Source organism: Struthio camelus, chromosome 1 (assembly GCF_040807025.1).
Source record: "Struthio camelus isolate bStrCam1 chromosome 1, bStrCam1.hap1, whole genome shotgun sequence".
In the NCBI taxonomy this organism is placed as follows: domain Eukaryota; kingdom Metazoa; phylum Chordata; class Aves; order Struthioniformes; family Struthionidae; genus Struthio; species Struthio camelus.
Window position 1 is genome coordinate 54,902,377 of NC_090942.1, and position 21,505 is coordinate 54,923,881.

Here is a 21,505-nt window from a genome sequence, read left to right on the forward strand (position 1 = left end):
AAAAGCTAGAAGCAAGAACATGATTTGTAGTCTCTTTCTCTGATTTACTGTGGTTTGCTTTTTTGCTTTGTTCTTTGAAGAAAAAAGTTAATTTAAAAATTAATAAAAAAAATTCATCTAAACATTGTAAGAGCTCTCCTACCTGTACTTGTTCTACTTTTTTTGTTCTGTCTCAGACATCAATCTGAAGCCAAATCATATGGTGTACTTACAAAGAAAAAATATTAAAATCTTCATTAAAGATGCAATTTAAAAATTACTATTCCTACCCAGGACAGGTTATTATAGTAGGCCTGTGCATAGGTACAGTTTTAGTACCAGCCTCCCCCACACTAAAAGCATATTCAAATTCACACATGTTTATTAATATTAGCAGTATTAGCAATATTAAATGATGATGATAATAACTAGATTGTGCCTATGAAAGTAAACAGATAGGTGAGTTATAACAGAAAAGCTGTTCATTCTCTTCTTAACCCTTTCATTTTTTCCCCCCATTTTTCCCACTTTTAATCATTTCTTCAGGCCCCTCTTTGCTTTTATTCTCATTTGCAGCCCATGGCTGGTAAGCAGCTCTGGCAGCCATCAGGGAAGAAGCCCTGGCTCGGGAGCTTGGGTGAGTGCCAGCGATGGCACTGCTGGCCTGACAAGTGGGGCAAACACAAGCCGCAGCCTGGGTGAGGTGGGTCTGGAGAGGCAAAAAGCGCTGCCCTGCCTAGGCACAAGGTATTCCGGTGACATGGTGACCTGAAGCCTCTTGTTTCTCTCAGATACAGCTTTTCCTAGCTCCTTGTAAGTGTGGCACTCAGTAGAAACAGGGGGTTATCACTTGCTCAGAGGCAAGACACTGCCAATCAGCAGATCAGTAACATTTTGGGTTTTGGAGAACCAGGAAGTCCCAGCTTGTGCTCTTTTTCGATGGGCATCTGTACATTCTAATTTAGGAAGAAGAAACGCCAGCTCAGTACATACCTTTGTGAAGCTGCCAATCACTGTTGTAGGAGAATATTGGAGTCGAACAAAGGGACATCTATCATATTTCTCAGGCAGTTTGTCCACATTTTCTTTAAAGCAAATTCTAAGCCATGTCGGGCGATGGGCATACGCAACAAAGTACGTAAAGATATACAGTTGCCATCCACCTCCTGGGAGATCCTTGTTGCTGGTGGGCTCAACGGAAAGAGGGGTTCCTTGAGAAAGCAGATGTGGAAGGTGTCCTCATGTCCACAAGATGTTAAAGATGCTGAGGACGTTGGCAGCCCGCAGGCTCCTGCTTATAGAGCAGGAGGCCATGACCTCACAGAGGCCTGGCCAGCATCTCTATGAGCTAGGACAGGGTCGTGACCTCACAGAGGCTACAGCCAGACAAGGCTGTTTCGAGGTAAGAAACCTGCAGATCAGCCTGGAACCTTCCCAAACTCTTTCCCTCAACTCCAGGAATAAGAAATTGTCTGGGATTTGCCTGTATTACTGACAGTTATGTATTCCTTGTCATTAGTTATTGGTTCTTGAACTCAGTGCAGCATGCATTCAACTGGCTAAATGCAAGGCAGAGCGTCCAGCAGAGCAGAAACAGCCTAGCTTGCTCTGTGTCTGATAGGTAACTGAAATACTGCCCCTCAAAATAGGAAATGATTATCTGCTCTCTCTTGCCAGATGCCATAGCCAGTTTGGGGCCAAACTGCTCATGCCTCTACTCTAGACCTGCTGGTGCTACCTCTTGGAGTGACAAAAGTACATTCATGCCAAGTGAAATCTGAGAGGGCTATTGTAATGTGGACACAGGTTGCATGGGAATTACACGGGCTGGACCATATTTCTCCTCTAGTAGCTGTTTGGCAGCATTTCTTACAGGACATCTATATACATGACCAAGTATGTGTTTGGTGTGGATATATCAGGTCCAGAAATTTATCTCCAACAACTGAGTACTTGTGAGTAGGGCACTACACTGCCCATGTGCAACTTTTGTGGCTTTTGACATGGAGCTGCCCTGAACCCAGCTCGTCACTTGAGGTGCTTGGAGATGCCTGTGCTTGACATCCTTTGTAATCTAGCTCCTGCTGAGCTCCAAGTCAGCAAAGACCGCTGGGAGAAATCTAAGTTAGGGCTGCTGCACTAACACATTCCCCCCCCCACCCCTCAGCCCAGTACTGTCATGACAACAGGCCCAGCCCATGAGGAATAGGCAATTTGCAAAGCATTGGTACCTCCCTCTCTAATGATATCGCACTCCTTTCATGTACCGGACAAAGATTTGACGTGCATGGCCATAAGGTTCCCATCACAGCCCCTCAAGCGCTCTCCCTCTGCTCAGTCATTTGTTGTGAACAGAGGATTAAAAATTAAAACTGTATATCATAGTTTTTAAATAAGAACAAGCTCAAAGAAGAAAAGGAACCACAAAGCAGCCCAAAGCAGTGTAAACTGTTTTCACACCTGTGTAGAAACAGTGGATTGCTGCAATCAAAATCTGCCCTGCAGCTAATTCTACGCAGTAACAAGAACAATACAAAAGAACCTGCCCAAAAGGTGTTACGTACATGGTGAGCAGGACTTCCCGGGCACTGGGAGCTCTCAGAACCCTGGCTCTGTAGATGCTGCTGGACTGGCCATCTGCTACCTTAGGTATTGTATAGTTTGTGACTAATATTGGTGTCAACATGATGCTTAGTTCATAGTCTTGCTTTTATCCACCCTGCAGTGATTCTTAGTAATGTTCCAAGTTTGTCAACCAAGTCTTCATCATTTGAAAAGCCCTAACACTGTGGTGTAACACTGCCCGTCCACCCCAACCAGGGGATCCATCACCCATACTGAGAGATCAGACCATCTGTGCAAGCCTCCCCAACTAGCTCCTAGGTGCATCTCTGTGCAGAAAAACGTCCTTCTGACTCTCCCTCCCCTGGGGTGTTAATTCTTTTAGCCTGCACTCACACTATGCTGCTTCCCCCCTTCTTATTCACACTGATACAACTATTAGCCAAGGAGATGTTCCATGTATTTTTTTATCCTGGTCCTTCATGCGTGCTTGTATCTGGGGACTTTTTGAGGAGAGACACTTTGTGCAGTGAAAACAGTTACCGCAGAGTGTCCATCAGCTTCTGCAAAGCTGATCACCAGTTTGCTTTAGGGGCTTTCATGGTGGGGCTGCAGGAAAAGGCAAGCAAGGAGAGTAGCTCCTGTGCTCTCTGCTGGTGGGAAACTAGCTCTCCTAATCTCTTCGTACAGCCCATGTTACCTGGTGAATATCATTCAGCCACTTTTTTGATCCAGCATCCCCTGAAGCAGGAGTTGTCACATGAGTCTAAGAGGCGTGCCATGCATAAACGCTCACAGTGGAGCAGTGTTCACTTCAGGCCGAATACAAAAACAAACCCATGTAACATCCTACTGCAGATGCACTGATCACTAACCCCGCTTCCTGAGTACATCTGGAATTACCACAAACTCCTTTGGGCTTTGCTTCTATTCCCTACAAACAAAGGCTTCTCCCATGACCTGCAATCCTACTTTGTTCCAGGAAAGGGCAACATTTTGTAGGATCTCCCCAAGCAAGCACTGGGGGGAATGCCCTGTTTAGAGTTGGAAGATCCCATTCACCATGTCTGTAACACCTGGATTATTTCCGGCACTGGCAATATTGGCGGAGAAATTATAAGGAGCTGACTGTACCAGAGTTCCCCCCAGAGGTTTACATTTTGTCTTACAGAATTGACGTTCTTCTCCTTCCTAAGACTGGGAAATATTCACTGAACTGCTGAAGATGCTACTCTACCTCTTTTATGGCCATTTCCTTCTAGCATACGAGCTTACCAAGGGAAAAACTGAAACAGATTGAAACATGCCTATTTGTTGCTCAGAGGGAAAATAACCTCTGCCTAGCATCTATTAAACAGTGAAAAAAATCTCATAAAGGCTCAAACTTATATTGCCTTTTCCTCCCAAAGCAGTCAAACCATCATCAGTTTAAACTGTAACCCCAGATGCTACAGCCCGAACATCACACCACCCAGGCTCACTCTGCACACCTTTCCCTACCCTTCTCCTCTCTTTTTTTAACCTCCCAGTTTTTGTAATCCCACTCCACCCCGAGCACCTTCCGTGCCTCCTGCCTCCCCAGTTTTTTCTTTCAGATAATTCCCTGTCAGGGTATGACCTCCTCCCTGAGCTTTCCCTCCCCTCCAGCCGCACAGCCTGCCCTCGCTGCCCCCCCTGGCTCCCAGGGGCAGGGAGAGACCCGCTTCCCCCCGCCCAGAGCTAGAGCGCCTCCCCTGCCTGAGGCCCCTGAGGCAACGGCCGCGCCTAACGGACACCCAGGTCACGTGGCCCCGGGCCCGCGCGCGGCGCACCGAGCCCCGCCCCGCCCCGCCCTCGCGGGGCGGTGCGGGCCTGTCCCCTCCGCCGCGCGACCCCACCCCGCCCGCCCGCCGAACCATAGAGGAAGAGAAGAGGAGCGGAATCATAGAGTCCGAAATGGCGCGCTAGGCTGCTACTTCCGGAGCGCGGTTCTGGGCGGCGCGGCACGGCAGTCGCGCTTTACGGCGGCGCGCCACTCGGTCCCGGTTCAAGATGGCGGCGCGGCCGCAGCAGCGAGAAGCGCGGCCGTTATAGAGGCCGCGGCGGCGGCGGGAGGGAGCCGCGCGGCCCGGCCAGGCGCAGGGTGAGAGGAGCGGCGCTGGGAGGGGAGGTGAAGCGGGCAGGGGAAGGCGGCATAGGGTACTACCCTCTCTTCTCTCCCCCTTCCACCCCCCCCCCCCGATTGGGGGAGGGGGAAGGAGACTGTCGTGTTCCTCATGGGACACTTTCTGCCTCTCTTCCCTAGCGATCAATCAACATAAATTTTCCCCCATCCCCGGGTTATTCTGTGCTCTCTTGACTTGTTGTGTTGAACCTCTTTGGTTTGTGCCCTAAAGGAGTTGGGATCGAGGACTTAAATTTAAGAAGTTTATTATCCTCTCTGTTCCTCTCCTCTATGAATATTAGAAATCTGGGAGGTGCAGCGTGCATGTGCAACTCTACATCTATCTTCTAAGCATTCCTAGCGAAAGAAATGGCAACGTCTTACAAAAAAATCTATCAATGTAATTTTTTTTGTAAGTAGGAAATATGTATTATTGGCGATTACAGATTGTGGGGTGCTGTTGCTCACAATTGGCCTGTTTGCATAGTCTGGTAGTATGAACCGTGAGTTCTGTGCACTTCTGCTAATCAGTGCACTGAGTGCAGTCAGTCCTTGGAGCTTGTTAGGAATCTATTCTGTGAGGTGCTGAAATCCTGAATAAGATTTACGCTTAAATTTCTTTATAGTAGATGAGAGGAGGTACATGAATCAGTAGTGATTTGAAAGTGGCAGCTTTTGCAATGAGAGGAGAAGAACGTGTAGCGCAAGCTGCAGCAAGGGTATCGAGAGCTTTGGACTGAACTTGTGAAGTCTTTCACTGTGTTTGGACACTGCCTGTTTAGGTGCAGTATGGTGACTCCAAAGCTGCATCCTATCAACTCAAAGTTCTCAGAGGATGTTTTAATTTTGGGGGTGGAACCTGCTGTGTATTTTTTTTTGTGGTGGTGTTTTGCGTTGAGGGGGAAGAAAATACAGATTAGAACTGTGAGAAAGGGGGCATGCACAGCTGTAGCTATGACATCCCTGTAGTCATCTGTAAGTTAAAAAACTGTTTGAGGACAGAAAGTAACTCTTCCTAGAATAATTTTTCCTTTCTCTGCCCATCTTAACATAGCTTAAAATGATACTGCTGGATGTATGGAGGTAGACAGCATAAGGGCAGTAACATGGCAGTAGTCTGTAGTGAGGAGAAAGAGATGTGAATGTGTGCAGAATACTTGTTGCTGGATACAGTGTGTACTGAGGAGAGGAATCGTGGACAGCTTAGGAGTGAGGAAAGGAGGAAATTTGCGGGAAGCATATGAAATGGAGAGGATTGGAAAGGGGAAAAACTGGAGAGCTCTTGTGGGAGTAAATGAAAAACGAGGTCTCTGATGTGCTCTTAGAAAAGCATAGTACGTGTGATTTCCCCTCCACCCTTTCCCCAAATGACATAAGCCAGAAGCTTCTTGACTTGACTCTTGAAGTGAATAACAAACTGTGTGATTGTTGATTAAAAATAGGATGATTCTGTTATAAATGCCTGAAGTTGCACTGGGATTTGAAGAGCTGACAAGTATTTGGGGGAGTAACCTACTGATTTGGAGAGGAGGAATAATAATTCTCAAGCTATTGCTGCATAGGATATTAAACTGTTATCTTTTCCAGGTCTCTCTCTCTTTCTTTTTTTTTTTTCTTTTTCGGAGACAGAAGAAAAGAAGTCAAAATGGGGCGGAGATCTACATCATCCACCAAGAGTGGGAAGTTCATGAATCCCACAGATCAGGCCCGTAAGTATCTGTAAAAGCTAAATGGATGTGAATGTGGGGTCCTGGAGTGACAGATTTAAAAACAGAACAAAAAAACCTTTATCTGAGAAGAAAAGTCCTCATATGTGAATATGAACTGATTTCCTCAAATTTCAGAAATATTATCTTCATTTTGGCTGGTATAAAAAAAATTCCCAAGAAAGCTGCTTGCTTGCATGCTGTTGCTGCTGTGCTGTATTTACCTCTTAGCTTTTGCTTTAGTTATAAATATTCTAAAGTCTTTTTACTTAGCTGTCAGCTAAACTGCAAATTTATTGTGGCATGGTTAATCTGTCTGAAGCTAGAATCTGAGGAATGTGTTGAATTTTGTAAATACTCTGGCTGGATGAGGAAATCATCTAATGCTGTTTTTTTCTTCTGGTAATGTGTTTGGCTTGTTATCAACACCAAGCAGATAGGAGTACCCAGACTGCCATTGTGAATATGCTTTATTTCAGATGTGTATTCAAAGCGTATTTTGTTTTAAAGCGCAATTCATTGTCTGTTGTTACAGGCGGCTTCTGGGCAGCAATGCTTTCGTGACTGGAAATATCATTATGACTTGCTGTCTGTAGTTCTTTTCTATATAGAAACAGACAAGGCATGGAGATTTCCAATCTTTTTCTTTCTATATATAAAATTTTATTTCTAGCCTTATTGCTTTCTCAATGGGAAGATGAGATAAAAATGTTTATTTATGTTTTTGTGTAAAGAGTCAGCTGTTGAGAAATAAGGCAGTAATCCTGTTGAGGGAGAGGTTCTTCATGGACGCAATTGTCTCTTTCAAGTTGTTATTTTGTTTTCCTTTTTTCTCCCTCTCTAGGCAAGGAAGCTCGGAAAAGGGAACTAAAGAAGGTAAGTAAAGCAAACAGGAACATTTATTTGGCATCCCCTGTACTGTGCATCATGTTTGTAATAGTAATGGGCCATGACCGATGAGTAGACTGCAGATGTTTCAGTTGATTGTGCAAGATTCACTTTGGAAAATACTATTTAAACAAATACTTGAAGAAAATAGAAATTCGATTTTGAGTAACAGTATCTCTTTAATCTACTATTTAACTTGAGATGACCAAGACTTGAGATGATTAAGACTTTTCAAAGCATTATTGTAAGTTCTTAGAAATTAGAAAAACCTTACATATTTGTTGGTATGTTTTATTGTACCCCTTTGGTTTAACTTGCTGATTATGTGCATCTTAATTGGAGTGAATGAATTATGGAAGCATTTATAAATAGAGTGGAATTAAAACTCCAAGTAGTTTTAATTACCTTTGCAAATACTAGCCACAGTACAATCAAAAGCAAGGCATTTTGAAATGCCTTTTTCTTCAGGCTGGGAGTGTGGAGAGAGAAGTCTGATACAAAGGTTCTGTCTCTTCTGTGACGTTTTTCTCATCTCCTTGATCTCGCTATTCTCAGAACAAAAAGCAGCGGATGATGGTACGAGCAGCTGTACTAAAGATGAAAGATCCAAAGCAGATTATCCGGGACATGGAAAAATTGGATGAGATGGGTGAGTGAGTAGTACTGACTGTTGGACTTAAGCAGTGGGTTTTTTTTGTAGACACAGAAGAATAGTTTTAAGGGACAGTTGAGAGACTAAAAGAACCAAAGTAACCTTATTTCTTTTCTATCAGAAAGTTTGAGAGGGAGACTCTATGAGTGATTAAGGAGTTCATGATTTCAAGTGATCTGTTGTCTTTGAAGGCAACATTTTTGGAGAAGATGGCTGCAATAAAGACTGAGAAGGTTGTGTGGCAGATTAGAGTTGAAGGAAGGGGTTGTCTTAAGGCTGAAGATTTCCTGAAAAAAGGAATTAGAGGTTATTTGCTTTAAAGTTGTTTCATTCATCACAATTGTAGAGTAACTTCTGATTTTTTTTTTCATTTTTGTTGTTGTCTTGGATTAGAATTTAACCCAGTGCAGCAGCCACAACTTAATGAAAAAGTGTTAAAGGATAAACGCAAAAAACTACGTGAGACTTTCGAGCGTATCTTGCGGCTCTATGAAAAGGAGAATCCTGACATCTATAAAGAGCTGCGCAAGTTGGAAGTGGAGTATGAGCAGAAGAGATCACAACTCAGCCAGTATTTTGATGCTGTCAAGGTAATGCTGCTTATTATTATAGGCTTGTAACTGCGGTAGTGTACACTTTGTCTCCTCTTCAGGTGTTGCAGTTACAAATGAAGGGAGCTTTATCTGTGAAAATGCAGTAGATTGCTCTGTGAATTTCAGCTACATCTGTTGGTGGAAGTAATGAGAATCCTCTGGCATTCATTTAAAGAGCTTCCTTTGAAATTCCTCCCTACCATATTGGAGAACATAATGTTGCCCAAGTGCAAATATTTATAAGATTTTGCTTTGGAACATGCAGCAGCCTGCGATTTATGCCTTCTGGATAATCAGGAGATACAGGCATACTTGACTGCAGCATCTTTGCTTTGGGGGCTGAAGGTCTAAAAGGGGATGGAAGCCTGGCTGGGTTTTGCAGGTGTCCTGCATGTGATATGTCTTGCACTGGAGGCTTTTCCTATTGATTTTCTCCAAATATCTTTGGCTTTCATGGACTACTGCAAGATAAGATGCTATCAGAACAGGCACCTTTGGCAAGTGATAGCAGGTCCCATGTGTTCTGTATCCTATAGTGTAAAGAAGCTGCTTGGTATAGCTTCTGTGGGATTAACCCATTCTCTCTCTCTTTCTCTCTCTCTCTCTCTCTCTCTTTCTCTCTCTTCACCTCCCCAGAATGCTCAGCACGTTGAAGTGGAAAGTATCCCCTTACCAGACATGCCTCATGCACCCTCCAACATCCTCATACAGGACATTCCCCTTCCTGGGGCCCAACCACCTTCTATCCTCAAGAAGACATCAGCCTATGGGTAAGAGGAAAAAGAAGCTTGGAGGGAAAGTGAAAAGTAGCACTTATATTACTGGGGGGAGCTAGGTGTTACTGGTAGAGGTAATATTTGGAAAGTGGAAATTCCGAGAGAGTGAATTGTACTTTCTTTTTTTTTTTTTTTTGGTCATAGCTCTTCTTAATCTTTGCCTAGTATTACACTTTTTGTTTAAGCTGATTTGAGCAGTACACTCAGCTTAAAGCCCTGCCACATTACTTGAACTTAAATGCTCCCTTAAGTTACTCTATATGTTTTCTTCTGTTTTGCTAGTATTCAGTTTAAGCTTCTACTTTACTTGTTAGCGTGGTTTCTTACTCTAGACTATTTCTTTCAGAATAGTCTTCTGTTTTCACTAACTTTCTGAGGTCTTCATGCAGCTTCTGTGATGGGATTCAGTATTCAGTCTATTTCAGTCTTCTCTTAAATTATCTTCTGAGAAGCTTTCTTTTGTCTGATCTTCATCAACTGTGTTTGGTATGAGGTTGTCTGATCTTCATCAACTGTGTTTGGTATGAGGTTGTAAACTCCTTGAGGCAAAGTGTGTTTGTTTTTTTTTTTTTTCCTTAATGTTCACATCTGTGCACAGAATGTTTCTGTAGAAGCAATGGTGAAAGAAGCACTAAAGAATTCTATTAATCTCATGTTTGTGTATGTCTGTGTTTTCCTGGGTTTGTTTCCTTTGTTATTCCCAGACCACCAATTCGGGCCATTTCTGTACTTCCACCTCCTGGGCTTGGTGTTCCACGTTTACCTCCAGGGAGGAAGCCCCCTGGACCTCCTCCAGGGCCACCCCCACCTCAGGTCCTACAGATGTATGGGCGTAAGGTGGGTTTCACCTTGGAGATGGCTCCTCGAAGGCGAGAAGAGGAGATTTCTTACAGTTCTGAAGCAGGTAAAGACTTCCTTATCTTTGTCTGGATTTTTCCTAGGCTTCTCCGTTTTTGCTACGGATAGTTCTACTGTGAACAAAGTGTGCCTTAGCCAAGGTATTCTCTGGGAAATATGGGTGTTTATACCACCTGAGGAGGGTTTCATCCTAAGTGATTGTGCCAGTGAGGTGATTTTGGTATATTTCATAATTTAATATCTGCAGTTTTGTTAGCGTCTGTATTTTTCAAATGCTGAAACTAATTAAAACTTTCAGATACTTGTTTTCTTCGTTATGTTGCATAGGCTAGGTATCTTCCGCTGCAGTCTTAACAAGGCTGAAACGTTGCAGGGTGTGTGCGTGTGTGCACACGCTCATAAAAACACATTTTTTAACTTTCTCAGAAGTCTCTTCCTTTTTCAAGAAAACTGAAACAAACCTGAGTATGCACTTGCTAGGAGAACCTGGACTCCCCTTTTTCATGCAGTTACTGTATCATGTCTAGAAGCTTTTGTCAATGAAGTGATCGTCTTTCCTCTGTACCGGAAAAGATCAAAGTATTTCAAAGGAGGAGAAATTGCTGAATAGAAATGAACCAGTGAGTTCTGGATGGGAGTTGTCTTTACCTGTTTGCTATGCAAATTAACCAGCAGGTTTAGAGGAATCAGAAAGCTTATGAACAGAATCTCCAGAATATTCCTTAATAACGTATTAAAGAATAGAGGAATGACAAAGCGTCCATTCTATTGATATGGAGGTTTTCGAACTGCTGACTTGTAAAATACTCTTTCATGCCTGTGTATTTGGAATTTATGCATTTCCTAATACGCCGCTTTCTGCAGGACAGCGAGGGCATGATGATGATATCTCCAGTACCAGCGAAGATGAAGGCTATCCTGAGGATATGGATCAAGACAAGCACGATGAGAGCAGTGATGACAGCGATAGCGATAGGTCAGATGCAGACAGTGAAGCCGAGGATTTTCTGCATCGTGATAATGACAAGGAGCGGGAAGGTGGCGAAGAGAAGAAAACAGGTCTGTTGGGAAGTTGTGGATGGGATTTTGATTTGTCAGAAGAGCAATATTATTTAACATAGGTTGTGTTTGTGTTCCTAACTTAAAGTGTGTGTGCATATGTACGTGCGTGTGTGTAGGCACACACACACACACACATACGTATGTAGCAAATTAAATCTGTTCTAGCTCTCCTAAATTTCACTTGAAGAATTTGAAGATATTTTTCTTAATAAATGGCCCTGTATGAAACTATCCAGATGTGAAGTATCTTGAGTGTGCCTCATGCTTTTCAGGTTGAGCTGCCTTCTTAACAGTTGAATTAGACTATTAAGGTCACAAATCATGTTTGGCCTAAAACATTGAATTGGCACAGGACCCTACAGAAAATAAGCCTCAGTGTAAAGCATTGTAACTCTTTAGTGATTTGAATAATACTTTTAAAGTGACTAAATTTCACATTACCAATGCTTTTGGATATCTTTTTTTTTTTTTCCTTGATTTGTCTGGGGGAATTCAATTAGTAGAGAATTCTACCAGTGGTGGAGGTTAGTAAAATTTAAAGTCAGTAATACCACTGTTAACACTTACATAGGAACATTACTTTAAAATGAAATATTATCCACACCTGGTAGAAAACTTCCATTTATCTTTTTTCTTCTTCCTCCCCCTCCCCCCATGCTTGCTTTTCCCCAGGTCATAGTGTGCGATTTGCAGACATGCCTGGGAAGTCACGGAAGAAGAAGAAGAACATGAAAGAACTGACTCCACTCCAGGCCATGATGTTGCGAATGGCAGGTGAGTGATACAGATATATCTAAGTGGAGAATGCTATTTGAGTTGCAGTTAAAAGTTCCTCCGGTGAACTTGCTTTGTTTGTAACATTTTCACTTTATGAGATATTTTATATGCTCTTAGCACATCTTACAGTGTGAAAGCTGTGGTTAGTGTTTTGAGGAGGGGTTGGTGGGCAGGCAGGCAGGCAGGCATGTAGTCTAGTAACATGAGACCACTGCTGCACTGTGCTTTTGAGGCATCAGACCATGGGGATGAGAGTTTCACATAGCAGAGTTGAAGTTACAGAAGAATCTTTCATATTTTCGTATGTACTTGGATTTTGTTGCTTAATTTCTAAACTTTGTTTTGCTTAATCTTCTTGAACAGCTGCTCAAGTGAAATATGAACCTCTTAATAAAAAAGCAAATGTGAGTTGTCTGTATGCTCAGTCTAAAATCTGTAGAAGAAACTAACCATGAAAATCAAGGTGCTCTTCTTCAGAAGGATGCCCCCATCTTTTAGAAGGACTAGAGTTTTTTGGAGATGTGACGATTATATTTATTTCAGAGGCTAAATCAAATCTGTTCTATTTGTTTTCCCCCATACTTCAGGTGGTCATAGGAAGTTGCTCTGTCTTCTTTTTTTGTGCTGCTGTATTACATAGCACAAGTTGAGGTTTGGTGGTAGTTTTAGCCTCCACAGGGAAGTATAGCTGTAGGTGGCAGCACTCCCTAGAGCTCTGTGCTGCTTTTGCTTTTGCTGTGTAGTAGTTAAACATGGTTGATTTTATTTTTCCTTCAAAGTAAAGCTTTTCTTTTTTTTCTTATTTTATGTACTTGAGTTTCTTTGTAGTATTCAAAAAAGATAGTAGCTGAGAGCTGATTTTATAAATATGACTGTTTTCAGGTCAGGAAATCCCAGAGGAAGGGAGAGAAGTGGAGGAATATTCAGAAGAAGAGGAGGAGGAGGAAGAGGACTCAGAATCTGAGGAGACGTCACAACAACAACAACACAGTGAGGAAACTCTTGCAGAGACTGGATCATCTACCGCAACCTCCCAGGCCCAACAGCAGCAACCTCCTCCACAGCCTGTTCCTCCAACTCAGATACAGGCACCTCCTATGCCTGGGCCACCTCCTCTAGGACCACCTCCGGCCCCTCCACTGAGGCCCCCAGGCCCACCCACCGGCCTTCCTCCTGGCCCTCCACCAGGTATACACTTGATTTTTCTCTGGTTTGAAGGTTGTAGGCACTCAGTACCGCAGACTGTTGTTTAGTTGGGGGTTATGAAGCTGCAGAACGGGGAACTATTATGGTTCAGGAACAAAAGCTCAGTGTGGCAGTTGCTGAGACGCGTACATGGTCTCTTGCATCTGTTGTTGCTGCACCGCGCTTCTGAGGCATCAGACCACTGTAGCTATAGTCAGCCTGATGATACTAGCTCATTTGTAGCACTAACACTGATCATCATCAGCAGAGCCAGTGTTGGACTGTGGAGAAGCCCACAGAGTGGCATGTGCCTCTCTACTGATACCCTGGCCCCCAAATGAGGAAAGGTTAAAGAAGCTTGGGAGCTACTATCCATTTTATTTTTAAATAGGCTACAGTATGAAGACTTCTGTTATTTCTCTCTCTGAAGGTATTTTGGTCTTATTAGGGAAGAAAACCGTTCTCGGATGAAATAAGCATTAAAATTGAACTTCATCAATATTGGGAGGCCTAAAGACTACTAGCATCCGATCAGTATCAGGTTTTTTTTTTAAGGTGAACTATTTTTTTTGGAGGGCAAGCACCTGAGTTTCTTGGATCTAGAGAAAGATAGCAATTTATTTTCTGTAAGTTAGTGGAGTTACCATTTACCTGAACTGGATAACAGTTTGATTAGTAATAAAAAATGTATTTAAATCTACTCCTTGAGCTTTTATACTTACATCACAAAAACCAATATTTCAGTTGGAGTATAGTGAAGAAGCGTATATACAATGATTTTAAGGTATTTTATTCTATATGGCACACTAACAACATGATTTAACAAGGTGGCGGTGGGGAGAAAGCAAAGTTCTTTCTGATATTTCTCCTCCTCTCCACTACCTTCAATTTTCTTTCTGATATCTTCTGGGATGGGAGGGGGTGGGGAGTGAGCGAACTTTAAAACAGTTACTTTCATTACAGCAAGTTTGGTTTTTTTGTGCTGCTTTTCAGGCCAGAAGGGCAATTAGATTCCAGAGTGAGAAGTTCTTTTATTTTTAACTGTTGATATTCAAACATCCTCAGCTCAATAGCAGTTCTCGGCTATTGCTACAGTACATGGGGAAAAGCCCTTTTCCAAGCAGCACCAAGAGGAAAGGAAGCGTGTGGTTGAGTGTATGGTTAATTGGGAATAAGATACATTCTGGAGCATGCAGTTATCTTTCTGAACAAATCTGAAGAGGAGAAATGATGAAACCTTTGAAATGACACCTGTTTAGTGTGGTTCTAAGAGCAGAACGACTTTGAACTCAATTCAGCTGCATGACAAAGTGATTGTTTATCAAAAAAATGGCACCTAATAAATTAGCTTTTGGGGATAAGGAAGAGGGCTTGTTCCATTATATTTGACTGGGGGTGAGTACATCAGGATGTTATATATATATCTGAAGTATGTGACTGTGATGTCAGAGCTGCACTTGTACTCTTGAAGAAGGCAAGTTGTTAGGGTCACCTGACAAACCAACTGTGGCAGGATTTTGAGGTTTAATACAGTATCACTGAAATGTTCATTTACTGAAAAACTTCTGGCATTCATACAACAACTAGTGTGAACAAAGTGATTCACTCACATGACCTGCTCATCAAATCGGTCACCTTGGTTTTTAGTGCAGTTGGGAAGTACCAGGAGTTTAAAAGGGCCTAGCACCAGGCCTCTTAAGGGGGGTGCAGAGTTTTTCCACAGATAGTGGAAAAAGATACTTACACCTGATTACTACCAAGAAACTTTTCTCTGACTTAGGACTGTTGTCTCTTCTTGAGGCTTTCAGAAGATGTATTTAATCTGGCAGCTGGCTAGTAATAGACACAGCTTTTGAGTTTGTCTCGAGGGTCTTCAGTGTTACCTGATGTGACGGTTCTTTTATCCATTAAAGAATTTTCTTTTTTGTATGTATGCTTTCAGGAGCTCCTCCGTTCCTGAGACCTCCTGGGTTACCAGGGCTGCGTGGGCCTTTACCTCGACTTCTACCGCCAGGCCCTCCGCCTGGGCGACCACCTGGCCCTCCCCCTGGTCCTCCACCAGGTCTGCCCCCAGGCCCTCCTCCACGTGGGCCCCCTCCTCGTTTGCCACCTCCTGCCCCACCAGGTAAATCTTTGTTTGCTTTGGAGCAGGGTCTCTCCCTGCTTTATTATCCTAGTACACTTAGAACCTTTACTGTGATGATCAAGCCAGTAAATCTGATTTGGGGAGGTAGGGGTGGGAGGAGAGAATGCATATACCTTTTGGCTTTACATAGTGCCCTGTTACCAATTTTGTCTGTATTCCTCTCTGTGGGGCTAAAAGCATGCCCTTATGAAGTTGTTCCTGGTTGGTCCCTTGTAGCTATCTCTCTTCCTATATAATAATAATAAGTAATTCAATATTGCTGTGTGTAGTTTGCTGGCAAGAAATCTGTCACTTAAAAAAAAAAAAAAAAGGAAGGGGGTGCAATTTAGAGTTTACAATTTTCCTGGACTGTATTTCTGAATAATACCAGAAGTTTCTGAGTAACTTCTGAATAATCCAGAGTGCAATAATGATGGGGAGTTTATGCTGCCAGACCATATATTTCTGATGGTTCTGAAGTTTCAGCCAAGTGGCTGGCCAAGAAACTTTGTTTTCAGCTTAGAAACTAGGGAATTTGAAAGAGGTCCAGTAGATTTCAAAGTCTGAGCAGCACTTTTCTTTCCTCAACTTTTCTTCCTTCTTTCTTCCTATTGGGAACCATGGTTGGTGCAGGATTGAAAACAGTTTCTGAAGCCAGCGCTATTGTATCTTGTTGATGTTTCTTTACTTTTTGAGCCTGTGCACTTTTCTGTCAAAGATTTTCAGGCTCCCAGTGTGGAGTCAGCTCATACTTTCTTTTCGTCTTGCAGGTATCCCTCCTCCTCGCCCGGGCATGTTACGGCCACCTTTGGTGCCTCCGTTAGGACCTGCCCCACCTGGGCTTTTCCCACCAGCTCCCATTCCAAATCCTGGGGTGCTGAGTGCCCCACCGAGCTTGATTCAGCGTCCCAAGGCGGATGACACCAGTGCGGCCACCATCGAGAAGAAAGCTACAGCCACTATCAGTGCCAAGCCGCAGATCACTAACCCCAAGGCAGAGATCACTCGCTTTGTGCCCACTGCCTTGCGAGTGCGCCGGGAGAATAAAGGGGCTTCAGCTGCCTCCCAGAGAAAAACAGATGATGAGCCTGCTCTCCCATTAACCAAAGCAGCCCCTAAGGCTGGATCGTCTGCCCCTATCTCTGTACAGACAAAGGATGATGTGTATGAAGCCTTCATGAAGGAAATGGAAGGTCTCCTGTGACCTGTCATAGTCCTAGTCAGCTTTCCTGCCCTCTGAACACAGATCAGACTCCCACAGAGGGAAGAGAAGAAAAGGCCCTCCTGCAAGCAGTGAGAGGGCTCACATGACGAAATAGTTCCCTACCCACAGGTTAACTTGCCAGTATGCTCTGAGCAGAGACTGCTGCAGATGGGGCGTGACAGGGGACCTCCTTTCAGAGCTAGCATGTCCACTTAGTGGAAGGAAATTACAGTCAAGAAGGTGATGCAGCTTTCCTCGAGTCCTCCTCCTTCCTTGGTGGGAGGTTATGGTACTCTGAGGGGATATGATAGTGCTCTGCTTGGGAAGCCTTTCATTTCATGAATGCTCTGGTGAGGGTAGTGGAGCAAACTTTTAAGGAGCCAGAAGAATGCTAGCAGGATTTCATACACATACATGGTTCTCAAGTTTTTATTTTCTGTACTGTTTTTTTCTGTAAATATTTTATAATCCTGGTCTCTTTTTTAGTTGCAGTGAGATTGATCAATCATTTTTTCTTCCAGGGTAGTCAGGGAGGTAATTTGTTGCGTATACTGTACACTGGAATTTTGCAACCCTGTCCCCTCTACAGTCATCTTGATGGCTTTTAACTGACAGGGGAAATTTCATTTTGTCTTGTGCAAGACAATAAATGTTCAGTGTATCAAAATACCAGTTTCCTTGTGATCTGTGTAAATCTAGCATATGAATGGAAAGGGAGGAAACTCTTCATAGCCTTTGGGGAAGATAATAGGTGTTCTGAGCCTCACAAAAGCAGAGCAATAGCTATGTTGTAAATAATTTATATATCTATATATATATTATCCTTTTACTGAAGTCTCATATATTCTTTGCTGATCCATCCTTTGCTGATGGATAGTAGAAATTTAAGTCCTGAAGTACTCTTAATAATTACAACCCCCCCCCTTTTTTTCTTTTCATATACTCTTATAGAAAGGTTTACTTGATATAAAGTCTTAGATATTCACTGGATGCATCTTGGACTTAGCTTATCTTACATAAAAATAGGTAAACAGTTTTAAGATCTTGACAAATAATTTTACAAGCTTTACACTTTTTTTTGTTTTTAAATCAGTAGATGCAAATTCTGTGAGGTTAGTGTTCTTAAACTGCATTTTTTTCTTTTTTTAAGGACTTTCATTTTCTAGCCTAAAAAAGCATTCTTTCTCTCTTGACTGAAAAACACCTTTAACTTCATTCATTATGCTGTCAGTCAAATATATTCCAATAACCCTTACCATCTGCAAGAAGCAAATTTATTCTTATTTAAAACAGACTGAGAAAAACCTCTTGGGATCATGTAGACAAATCCACTTGAAGACTTGTGGGATTGTGTTGACAATAAGTCTTCCCCAAATGAATTGCTTCTTCAGAGAGAATTGTATTATCAAAACATATAAGTTTTGTCTGAAATACTGTACTTAAGCACCAAATTAATACTGGTAGTTGCATATTTATATAGGAGTCTTTATCCTGCAGGGTTTTGTAATTAAAAAAAAAAAGTGTAAGTCTGAATACATCTATTAAATTATACTTGTAATGTAAGACTGAAAAAAAACCTTAGTTGTTTTTGTTAAAGTGCTTGTAGTGAGTCTTAGTGGCTTAAAAGTGAGCCCTCTGACCATGTATCAATTTCTAGATGAATATATCCAGACTATGTAGTGACTTTTTTGTTTTAATTAAGAAAATTTCTGCTAGTCTTGGGCTGCCAGACTACTGGATAGCCAACTATAGGCATCATTTGAGATATAAGCATCAGCCTTAGCTGAATGTTCAGTGCTTTCAGATTAAGTCCCTTTTAAGGTGACAACCACAATTATTAGTTACCCAAACTTAGTTACACTTGAAAACTTTCAGTTCTGTTTTATGCAATTCTGGATACAAACAAATAAGTTTGTACAATGGTTCTCTTCATGGTTTAGGATCCAATTGCAGTTGTGGAGTATTGTTTTAATTTTTTTTTAAAGTTACATTTAGGGATATCCTTTCTGGTTTATTTTAAGGTTATTTATATTTTATCTTTATTCATTAATAAGTGAAATGTGAAAATGGTGATTTTTTTGTGGGGGGGGGAGTGGGAGGGGGAATAATTTTAGTTTATGGTACCTCTGACCTTGTGTTTAATAGGATTATTGACCCTTCCTTTCGGGAAATAGCTTGAGGAGAATAGGAATTGTATTCTGAGAAAAGGACTTCTCTCCCTGTCATCCAAAGTCACTAAAAGCTCACTAGCTGCTGTGTGCTTACATTAATAACCTTCAGGAATCACTTGGCTCATTTCATTTATTCTTCTACTTTGCTCTGATTTTTTTAATTTTTTTTATTTTATTTTTTTTTAACCTTATATGTTCCATTTGCCATATTCTCCTCTAAGTGAGGCACCTCTTCTTCTCCTGTTTGGGACAAAGTCAGTGGCTGCCTGTTCCCATCCGCCTCAGGACAGGGGAAGACTCTGAGGGTAGAATGCCCCTTGTAGGGACTGGCTTCATACAGGAGGCTTCTCATATTCCTGTCTGATATCCCAGGAGCAGTTGTGTTCTTGTTTTCAGATAAAAATGGGAGTTTGGAAGTTGTATGACTAGTTGGGAGCACATGTGTAGAAACTGTCTGCATGTGCGACTGAGGTTTCATCCTACTGACTTGGTCTGTTTTTTCTTTAGCTAAAATCATATGGGGGTTTTTTTCCATTCCTTGTTTTTAATACGGTTCTAAGCGGGAAGAGCACAAAGAAGGAGACTACTGTTGTTTTTATCAGAGCAGTAGGATCTGTGGTTGCCCTTGCTTCAGTCCATTCACTCATGTAATAAACTATTTCTTCACCACCAACTGCATAAACGATGGACCGTGGCAGGAATGTCAAATCCAGGTGATCTTTCCGGATTGCTGACAACCTTTTCTTCAGCATCAGTCAAAGCAGTCAGAAATGATTGTAAAGCAGTTTGGTGCCTAAACTGACATTACCTGGATCATCTAGATGAATGTTTTCATTTATCCATGTGTGGCTTTTTGGGCTCTGGTAATGACTCTGAGTGACTGGAGTCCTTCAACAAGAACAGGTGAAAGAACTTTGCTTCAGCTCAACATTCGCTGAATTATGTAAGGTTTTGTGCTTATACTTCTGTCCAGAGAATACAGGAAAATGCTTCTCTATATTTATACTGCTTTGTGACTCGGAACCCTGAGACGGGGCAGGAAAGGATTTAATGAGAAAGTGTGTGAAATACATATGTTTCTTACTGTTAGTTTATTTATTGAGGAAGAATGGAATAAATTTCTAGTAATTAAATAGAAATGTCAAAAAAAAAAAAAGCATGTGGCATTTGGAAAGAGCTTTTGTCTGTGTTTCAACACAGCCTTTGGAAATAATTATGTATTTATATCATGATTGCACTAGTCATGGGTGTAATCCTGTTTTGCCATCTTTACAAACACAAAATGGATGTTCTTAGCCCTGGACAACTGGCAACATAAAGCCAGTCTGGTTTGTCTGGGAAAAGCTTGCTTTGTTTCACGCTTGCTCTTTGTCAGCTGCATAAAGGAATATATATTTTATGGTTACAGCTCTGCCACTTCATTAGTTGATTTGTATCTTGTTTTTGTGGTGTGCTCGTACAGAGCTTTGGGATTCTTCACTCTAATAATGCCTGGCTTTTGTGGTAGCATCTTTCATCGGTGGCTCTGGGCGCTATTTACAGTAGAGGTAACGGTGGTGGGAAGCAGGCTGAGGAGGGGCTGAGGCACCGAGAAGTGATGGGGCTTGCCAGAGTTATCAGTGACTGGACAAAGATGGAAATAAAGAGGACTCCTGAGATTATTAATTTGGCATAATCCAGTGAATGATGCTGCTGATGAAAGATGCTTCCTAAATCCTATTAAAGTTTTTTTTTTAGAACAGGGAGCTGATCTTGGTTGCCTGGAAATAAACAAGTTGTGTCAGTGCTTTGTGTGTGCTGCAAAAGTCTTTTTGTTTGGTTCATGACCCTCTTGCTGAAATACTCTGAGCAGTTTAGATCAAAATTCCTATTGTTGTAACCTCTTGGAAAAAAGAAGTTAGTTGAAAAGTTTTTTTTTTTTTTTTTTTTTTTGAGGCCTGGTGGGAACAGGCGTTTTGGCCTTTCTCTGTTCTATAACAACGCTGGTGTCCCTGGTGAGCAGCACGTTCTGGCACCTGCATTGCTCACTTCAAAATGATTTTATGATACCCACATCACAGGAGCTGAGGCGCGTTTACAGGAACTGCACATTAGGCTACAACAGCGTCAAGGAAGGAGGATGGGAACAAAGAAAGCAGCCGAGAGAGGTGCCGCCCTGGGCGGTCACCAGTGAGAGCAGGAGCCTGAGCTGTGGGGAAAGTGGGAGGAAAAGGCAGCGCTGCGCCGGGGGCAGCAGAAGGCTGGGGCTGGTTCCAGAGCGCAAATGCGTTTGTTGGCTTAGACGAGGAGGATGTCTGGCCTTGCTGGGAACAGACTGAAGAGAGAGAGAGAGATGTCAGGGAATAAAGGAACCACACAACTTAGAACAAAGGGGAAGGAAAAACGAACCCGAATCTCTTTGTTCGTGGAAAAAGTGCCAGCCTGTAACAGCCAGTCATCCTAAATCGTGGTGGAGCAAAACCATCACAGCCTGTCGTTCTAATGATTTTCCCACTAGACTCAAAAATAACACTGCATTAGCTTGACCGGAGTACTATTTCAGTGGTTTGTTTCTGGAGCAAGACAAGCTTATTCTGTTACATGCTCGTGTCTGGTATGGTACACATTGCGGTAGGGCTGGTTTCCAAAGGCTGTCTCTTTTGACCTTCCAAAAGGAAGCTGTGTGTTTCAGTACTTAGAGAGAGGGAAAAAAATGGTCTTTCTGATATTCTACTAGAATTTGAGAAGCGCTAGCTTCAGGTGGGTGGCAGGCTAATTTCCAAAACGACAGAGCTGACGTTAGCAGAGGACCCCGCTGCTACTCCCAGGCGGTCACGCAGTCCTG

General features: G+C 42.5%; 1 protein-coding gene across 1 annotated transcript; it reads left to right on the plus strand.

The window, feature by feature from the left end:
- The first annotated feature begins 4,354 nt into the window (after positions 1 to 4,354).
- Positions 4,355 to 20,468, plus strand: WBP11 (WW domain binding protein 11). Its single transcript, XM_068939407.1, has 12 exons — positions 4,355 to 4,663; positions 6,272 to 6,393; positions 7,235 to 7,266; positions 7,834 to 7,927; positions 8,324 to 8,520; positions 9,160 to 9,293; positions 10,004 to 10,203; positions 11,022 to 11,216; positions 11,892 to 11,993; positions 12,879 to 13,184; positions 15,124 to 15,306; positions 16,077 to 20,468. Exons 2-12 carry the CDS (start codon positions 6,330 to 6,332, stop codon positions 16,508 to 16,510), a joined length of 1,941 nt encoding a protein of 646 aa, XP_068795508.1. The 5' UTR covers positions 4,355 to 4,663; positions 6,272 to 6,329; the 3' UTR covers positions 16,511 to 20,468.
- The last annotated feature ends 1,037 nt before the right edge of the window (positions 20,469 to 21,505 follow it).